This window comes from Calonectris borealis, chromosome 14 (genome assembly GCF_964195595.1).
Source record: "Calonectris borealis chromosome 14, bCalBor7.hap1.2, whole genome shotgun sequence".
In the NCBI taxonomy this organism is placed as follows: Eukaryota; Metazoa; Chordata; class Aves; order Procellariiformes; family Procellariidae; genus Calonectris; species Calonectris borealis.
In genome coordinates, this window is record NC_134325.1 from 16,786,326 (window position 1) to 16,795,001 (window position 8,676).

Below are 8,676 nucleotides of genomic sequence, written 5' to 3' on the forward strand. Positions count from 1 at the left end.
TTTAAAGCATGACTAGTGAGAACAGTGAAAAAATGAACTTCTGGCACCCATCCCGGCTCTGACAACAAGTACTCACCTCAGCACGCTGACACTACAACCAGGGCGACCAGAAAGTAGTGTAAAACTACACCTATGAGCTAGTCTGGGTCCCAAAGCCCAGGAAGCTACAGGATCAAGGAATTCAGTACAAGCAGTAAAGTACAGCAGATGGATAGACATTGAAGGATACTTGTAGGATTACAGTGCTATCGGGAACCAGGTTTACTCAGGTGTTTGACTGTCAGACCCATAGCTTACAACAGGGCTAATCGATAAAGCCAAGATAGTAATCGTGCCAAGTGTTTTTACATGAACAGTGCTCTAGGGACATATTTCAGAAATGCTATATTCTCTCCTGTTTGCAACCGGGCAGTTAATACTTTGTCAGGAAAGGAGAGGTCAGATTCTGGACTTCAGTGTTTCTGTTTCTATGTTTACTCTGCATAGCTAGTTATGCCTTAAATAACTATCTGAGGATTTAAGATTTGAAGATTTAAGTAGACAATGCTTAATTATGTAAGATGGTATTAAGTCTAAACCTAAACTTTTACAGAACAATCAAAGAACATACTTCAAAGCCACAGAATACACAAAAGATACCCAGGCCTAACTCAAAACTGTAGGTTCCCATCAGCTTTCCTGATTCTGGTATCCTTTTAGCAGAGATTAATTTTAGGTTCTGTGACCTAAGGGATCAGGTGTTGTCCTTACTAACAGTGCAGGAGGGGTCTGGCCAGCTCACATCCCCAGGAAAGACTTTTTTACACCAAAATGCATGCGAGGACTGAGAAACTTCAGTTACCAAGAAGTGAACCCATTACTGGAGCGAGACAGCACAGTCAAAGGCCAAGATAAATTAACAAAACAACATGATACTACATAGCATGGGCTTTTTGCAAGTCCGAACATCCTCTTCTAGAAACAATAAAACTCACATTAATTTAATATATTTAAAATAAAAACAACTTCACATCTAAATAAACCAAGCAATAGCTACTTTAATTCCCGTGATTTCTTATTTCTACAAATATAACACAAAATTTCATACAGTTACTAAAAAAAGGCAAATTGAAAGCACAGCATCTTGATTTCCCATTCTCCAGACATAGATTATGGAAATAATAGGCGGCACACCTACCTTTAATCTAACAAAGTTTACTAGTTTAACGTATCCATAAAAATCAAGTCCTGAAAAGAGGGGAAGAAAAAAAAAAAAAGGAAGAAGAGAGAGCTTGCATTACAGAAAACCCACACACATTTTACAAAGATATGAATACTAATTACTTGTTCAATTGGCCAGCTTCCCTTTGGGGTGTACGTCATGATCTAAGGCAGCCTTCCTATCTTAAGTTTGCCATTGACTTTTTTCTTCTCTTTAGGACCAAACCAGGAAATTCTCACCCTCAGGACAAATACGTTTGCTGCAAATTAAGAATGGCACACATGCAAATGTGGCTTATGAACAGGGATTTCATTCATTTGGCAAACAACTACATCAGGACAGCCACATTTATCTCCTACTAGCTACCTTGCTGATATTTTAGGCTGTTGTGCTCCTTTGTTCATAATTTTAGCTTTCTGCTTAATAAAACATAAATTGATCCTACTCATCAAGAATATACACCAATATTGATTTAAAACTGCCACCTTCCTCAGAAATACCAGCAGTTTAAATGCAATTATGTACTCTCATCAAGAACGGTGAGGATACTGCATAAACTCAAAATAGCTTCCGTTGGGTTTTATACAGAAAACAGACCAGATCTTACAATTTGACATGCAGATTTCTAAATGCTTCGTGTGGTTCCCATCCCCTTATCTCTCTCTTTTTAGCGCACGCTCTTAAAATAGTGTTTCTCCAACACTGTTCCCCTTCCCCTGCTTTCCAGTTTTCCTCTATATGCAGTAAGATATGGATTTCAGGCTCAGTAGTTCAGCACTTACTTAACTCTTCCGAAGCCCCCTCCTCCACTTCACGTACACCCTCCTATATGTACCTTCCTTCAGTCACCACCTTGGCCTAAATACATGACAGCTTCAAGTGAAAGTCACTGGACCTCTCGGTGGATACATCCACTTTGGTCTCTGCTAAGCTGCTGAGCCCAACAACAGTATCACCAGTCGGGCAAGAGTTCCCAGTAGAGCAGGTAAAAAGCTCATCCAGTGGCTTGGCTCAGGACGGCCAAGTAGGCAGCGGGGACTCAGCACAAGCCAGCAGAGCTCAATCTTACTTTTGTTACTAGTCGAGAGCTTTATCAGTAGATAAAGCATATGGGAAACGGCCAGCATAAAGATAACATATAAGCATTCTTCTACAATAGCTTATTTTGTTCAGTCTTGGAACCTTCAGCTACAACCAGGAAATCAGTTAGAAACAAGCTAATCTTTGCAATTTATTTTAAACAAGATGCTGATATACAGAAAGAAACAACAAATTGTGAAAAAAACTTACCATGTTTCTTGATCACATCACGAACATTAAACTGATGCTCGGTTTTGCAGTGGGAGAATACACCTTCAGCAGAACTAAACAACCTGTAAATAATGAATTATTAAATACGCAGTATTAGCATGTTTAGAAGTTGTAACACTCTTATGAGTTTTATACACTCTGTTCTGACCTGCTAGGCAGTGTTTAGAATACATTTGAGAAAGGATGAACAGGCACCTGCTTATCACATACCTCACAAAGAAGCTTTCCCCTTGTTTGCAAAACCTTTTGCAACAAAAGGTAATAAACGCAAAAACTTAGTTTGACAAAACCACGAACCCTGTGAACTTTCAAAAACTCCTTTAAAGCAAAGGCAGCATTAAACCTGAAATCTAAGAACCACACGTATACGAGGCGAGTTGGCCAGCTAGATCTGCTGCATCAAAATAAAAATCCTCATCTGTTTACTGACGATGGGAAAAGATGACAGAGAGCATTCAAGAGAGAAGCTTCCGTACTGCTCCAGGGTGAGGAGAGGGGAATTACCCGCTTCCCACATTACTCCCTCCTTTAGCCCGGATTTAAGAGACCTCTGGCTCTAGAGAGGCCATGTGTAAGATCAACAAGCTACAGCACGCTGTTACAAACTACGTATTACTTAAGTTTCCTGACGTGGCTGCCTCCCTCAGGCTGAGTTTGGGCGCTCGCACCCCAGCCCCCCTTCTCCAAGGGGCTCGGCGGTACGACCGCGCCCCGGCCGGGGGGGAGCGCAGGGACAACGCGAGCACACCGCGGCCCGCGGGGCTCCCCCCGCCGCCACACCTGTCGCAGAAGAGACAGCGGGTCCGCAGGCCCTCGACGACGGCGGCGCCTTCCTCCTCCTCCTCCTCCTCCCAGGCCTCCTCGCCGTCGGACAGCTCGGGCATCTCCTCCTCGGCGGGCGGCCCGCCGGACCCTGTGGAGCCCACAGCAGGGACCGTTACTGACCGGGGTGGGGGGAAAGGAGGAAGAGAAGGAGGAAGAGGAGACGGAAGAGGAGGAGGATGAGGAAGGGGGAGCGGCGCGCGCCCAGGCACCCACCTGCGGGAGCCGCGCCCGCCGCCCGGGAAGCCATGGCCCCGCCGCCGCCCCACGTGCGCCGCTTCCGGGCGGCCGCCCCGCCCCGCCCGCCTACGTCAGCGCGGAGGGGCGGGCCCAAGGGGGTTAGCGCGCCCCCTGGCGGAGCCCTCCGGGGAACGGCGTCACCGCTACTGGCGGCCCTGACCGTTATTTTTCAAACGCGCGGGAGCGGCAGCAGCGCTACCGCCCGCCGCCGCAGTGAGGGGGAGCCGGGGGCGGCGCCATCTTGTGGGGGCCGAGCCGCGGAGCAGGGCCAGGCTGCAGCTTCCCCGCCAGCTCTGCTTCCACCTGCACGCCCCTCACCGAGGCAGCCCCCGCTATAAATGCCTGGTACCCCCACAGAAGGGAAAACCAGGCAGATGGGTAAAGCGTCACACCCTCAGCCAGCCTAAAATATAAGAGATTATTTCAGCTTGGTGGTGGAATCGTACTTTGCGTGCTTGACAGGTGGCTGGCAGAGGGGTTTCCGTTGCTTACAATTAGCGTGGCAGCGGTGGAGAGCTAAAGGAAATAACACATGGGTATAGGCTTTTAAAAAAAGTTTAGCAACAGACTTTTAGAACTGAGGGCCTCATTCAAATGCAAAAGTTAAAAGTGGTTTAAAAAAAAATTTTAGAGCAAAACAAATCTTGAGGCTCATCATCTGAAGAAGATAGTATTTGACATTCTAGGTTACCGAATCTCCTTCGCTTTCTCACATCATTTTGTGCCTGACAGAAACGTACATCTCTTCAGAACAAAACAGTGCCTTTCCACGGGTTCGCATGGTGTTCCTAAGTAGCACGTGGTGGAGGAAATGTCGAAGCTAGAATTTTTCCAATTTGTACCCTCAAAGTGTATAAATTCACATCTGTGCTACTACAAATATTTCCAAAAATAGTGAAATTACTGTTTCATTTTGAACCTGACTACCTTATATGACTAGTAATGGCAAGAACAGAGGTGTGCTGTGCATCGTATTAGCACTGGTCTGAATCAGATGGCTAAATACACTATTTGTGCGGTGTCTCATAGCTGAACAAGGGTACAGTCTATTTCCTGATACGACATACTTAAGAAATCTCCCGTATCTCATCACTGCTCTTAGACAACTGTACCTCCTTAGGCATCATACATGGATTTATGTATGCCCAATAAATCAAACGATCCAGCCTTGCAAAGAGTTATAGTCGTTTTTTAAATAACATCTTGTACTTTTTGATCAAATCGGGTATCTGTGAGTAGGTTAAAAATAATCCTTTTTTCTTCACCCATTCAATTAGCAAAGTTAGGGTGCCTCTGCTTGGCACTTCAGTTCAGGAGATCCAACGTGTCCTTTAAAAGCTGATTTGCCAACCTCCCCCCCTCCCCACGCTCTTGCTTTGAGTGCAAGAGCACTCAGTCTTGATATGCAGCACTCGGCATAAGCGGAGGTACCGAGTGCTCGTTAGAACATGATAGTTAACTGTTGCTCAACAGAGGCACCACCAGCATTATCATCATCATTGCAGTTTTTAGTCATTTATAGAGGGGTGGAACCAAGGGTCAGATTCTAGTCTCATTTTTAGAGTGCAAATTCGGTGGTCTTTGCTGAATATAAAAATACAGAGATTTGAATTGATTGGTAAGAAAAAAAGGAGGAGGATGCAGAATTCAGGAAGGAAGCCTGGAAGTCTGAATTTACTTATCTGGATTATAATCTCTGATTTCTAATCTGTGCTTGTAAACCTGTCCCGTGTAGCTTAATTTTCCCTTTCACTTACCCTCCTATCTCTCAAAGCTAACAAAGGCAGCTTTTAAGTGCGGTACGCTAATTAAACAGATTAGGCTTGCCTAGTTATAGGCAAATTCAAAGGAACATGAAAAGCCTAAATACGGAAATGGGGTTTAGGTAAGACCAGAATGACAGGTTTGAAAAAGGATCTAAAAGCTACTAAATCAGATTCCTTCACAAATTGCGTTTTGTGTTTTGTTTTTAAAATTCTATATCCATTCAGAATTACTTCTATAGGTATGACAAGATAACACCAATTCTGCACATGCTACTTAGTCGTGTAAACCAATGCTTGTAATGGATTTTTTTTTCCCTTACATAGCGACTCAGTACTACTCATTGAATTAGAATTAGTGCAAAATGCTGGCAAAATACTGCACACCCTTAATGTACAGAAGAAATCTAGGCAAGTCAGATGCTTCTACCTCATTCTCCCAAGGTGGGGTCTGATCTAATGAAAGAAACAGAAGTGACGCAGAATAATAAAACATACTTTTCCTCTACTCTTGCTCAAGCACTAATCACAGAAATAGATTTAACAGCCGCTGCTCTGTAAGTAGTGCCCGGGCTGATAGCAGCAAAAGCAGAAACAGCAGCTTCTTTGTGTTTTGCTGAAATTCTCCCCCACCGAAGGGGCAAGGGGTCACTGATTGCATGGTCTTTGCTCCGTTGCACACCCTCGGCTATTGTTGAGTCCACTCGGAGAGTAACAGACTGAATGTGCCACACAGCCTTGTAACCGAATCATCTTTTTTATTATTGCTTGAATTAAGATTCTCAATAAATGTAAAGCACCTGTTCATTTGGGTCAGTGTATATAACATGTCGAGTGAAGATTGTATGAAATCCTGCAGCAGAAGTGTATAACTTAAACTGGTACCTCTTGAAATATGATCATCTTTGTTACAATCTCCTAATCCTTGTAAAGGGATTTGCATGGTACAGGAAGATTTACAATGTAATGGATTACTATTTCATAATCCGGGCCAAGGGGAAGAAACTTCAAATATTTACAGTTTTTTACTGCATTTCAAACTTTTTTCCAGATCTGGAAGCACAACGCTGGGGACCCTGTTAGAGTTCGCACACAAAATATGGTATCAACGTGTCACTTGTGGGCTTTGTTTCATCTGGATTTCCAAGCATGTGTAACTTTATTCTCTACCTGCGTCACTCTTTTGTGACCACAGTGCTTGTCATTATTCAAAAGCAAAGAAAGTATGTTAATAGAAATTGTGTAGGAAACAAATGACACACTTTTGACCAAACTATTATTAAATGGCTATGACTTTATCCTGTGTAAAATATATTAGACAAAAGAGAGAGAAAATGTTTTAAAATTAATTTTAGGAAACCAAATTACTTCTTGGTCAGTCGTGTAGTCAGAGTTATATTTTTTCAATTTTAACCACTCAAGGTCTCCAACAGAACAAACAACTGCACAGAACCATGAAACTCAAGACTGAAGACAATTTTTCAAAAGCATTTTCTATCTATAAAGTCCAAACCATCTGAAATCTTACACTACACTCCTTGGATACTAAACCCAGCCTGCTGCATGTAAGTGCCAAGAATGACACTCCCAAAAACACAGAATATGATCACAAATGCTCTCTTGTGTTCCATTCTCCCCTCCCAGTTTGTTGCATGTTTTATTAAATCAATGATGCAGACTCTTTGTAGCAAGCAGTCTAAGAGCAGATAGTGGCTTTTTCATTAAGTCTTTAAGATGTGTAGCAATGAGGAGATTCTCACAAAGCTGTCAATTCCCAACATCACACAGCAATGAAAAGCGTAGCTGCAGCAGTGATAGGTGCAACACAAAGAGGTACAGACACCTCACATTTTGCAAAGGGGCATCATTGCAAGTAAAACATCATTAATGCCAGTGACCTCCTTACACCTTTATTACCCTCTCAGCTGAAGGGTGAATTTAGACTCCGTTAAACTAATTAAGAGCTTGGAAAGATTTAAATGAAACACAAATCAGAAAATTTGAGTGCCAGTTAGTATACAGAGGGAACAAGCTGTAGACAAAAAATATTTTTTATTCCTATCATCAGGAAAATGAGTGATACTGAAAGCAGAATTGCTAATCTGGATTTACATGCTCAGCCACCGTGCTCAGTCAGTTTAAAAGTTTCATAAAATGATGTCCATATTCCCTTAATATAATTCTGAACTAAGATAACTGACTGAGATATTTTTCATCTGGGCAAAGCCCAGGGGAGCCGGTATAGGGCTCACCCTGAAGGTAGGGTTAGGTGTAAGCTTGAGAGAGAAAGCAAGCCTCCATCTGCAGCTGAAGTGGGGCTGGAAGGGGCTGCCAAAGGAAAGTTTGGGCTGCAAAATAGAATTTTTTCATCTGGGCAGGGGCAGGTTTTGGTTTGTTGGGATTTTTTTTATTTGTGGGGTTGGGTTTGGTTTGGTTTGGGGACTTGGGTTTTTTCTGTTTTGTTTTTTTTTTTTTTTTTAACAAAAGCTCACCCTGGAACTAGGGTTAGGGTTACGTTACGAGGTATGGGACTCAGTATGTTACACAGATAATTTTCAGTTCCCTCCATTCTTTCTCTATTTTCTCTGCTTTAACATTAAAGCAGCATTTGTCAACCTGTCAGAAAGGCAAAGGAAATACAAATACCACATTCTCCCCCACTTTCTTGCATTGGATCAGCAAACTGCTTAGACGGGCTGTTTTCTTTCTGCCGGTGTTTAGTCCCTATCAGACAGGCTAGTTAAACCGGTGCACTTCAGCGCTACTCAGTTCCTCAAAGTCAGCGGCTTTGAGGAATGGCAAATAGCAGGAATGTACAGCCAGAAATGTAGCACTCTTGGTACAAGTACTGCGAGTGACCATTTTCAATGAAGGACTGAGCAAAACCAGTCTCTGCAATTAGGGCAAATCTACTGTGTAGAAAAAGAAGTGATACTACCTTGAGATAAAATATATGTATGCCTCCATAAAATGTGCATTGTGCAGCAGCTTGAGGAACACGGGACAATTTCAGGTGCTACAGACCACTGGAATCCAACTGAGATAACTCCAATCAGATAATGTTACAAAAAAAGATAAAATACTTAGGGGCTTAGAAAATCACTGATGTTCAGAGTTACTTTCGCTGTTGATGTCCAAAAGGTAAATGCAGATAAAAGTACTCGTAAGCATCTTAAGGGTAAACCAGTATTCACAGAGAAAGCATCCATAAATAATTCAGACTTTCTGTTAATATGTGTTTCTACAGGGAAAAAATATCTGGACTTAGAGTAAATTATTGTAAAGATAAACTACAAACAAAATCCTATCCCCATTTGATGTAAAATGAAGTCTTTACCA

The 8,676-nt window shown here is 42.6% G+C and overlaps 1 protein-coding gene across 6 annotated transcripts in view; it reads right to left on the reverse strand.

The window, feature by feature from the left end:
* Nucleotides 1–3,605, reverse strand: part of PRMT3 (protein arginine methyltransferase 3) — a 64,500-nt gene extending 60,895 nt beyond the window's left edge. For 5 of the 6 annotated variants that reach the window (XM_075163311.1, XM_075163310.1, XM_075163309.1 and 2 more), the window contains exons 1-4: nucleotides 3,551–3,605; nucleotides 3,293–3,425; nucleotides 2,492–2,574; nucleotides 1,178–1,227 (exon numbers count right to left, since the gene is read on the reverse strand). In XM_075163311.1, coding sequence (XP_075019412.1) covers nucleotides 1,178–1,227; nucleotides 2,492–2,574; nucleotides 3,293–3,425; nucleotides 3,551–3,584 — 300 coding nt within the window. In that variant the 5' untranslated portion in view covers nucleotides 3,585–3,605. Of the gene's footprint in view, nucleotides 1–1,177; nucleotides 1,228–2,491; nucleotides 2,575–3,292; nucleotides 3,426–3,550 lie in introns of those variants that run through there. The other variant, XM_075163313.1, reaches the window with a different exon arrangement.
* Between the last annotated feature and the right edge of the window lie 5,071 nt (nucleotides 3,606–8,676).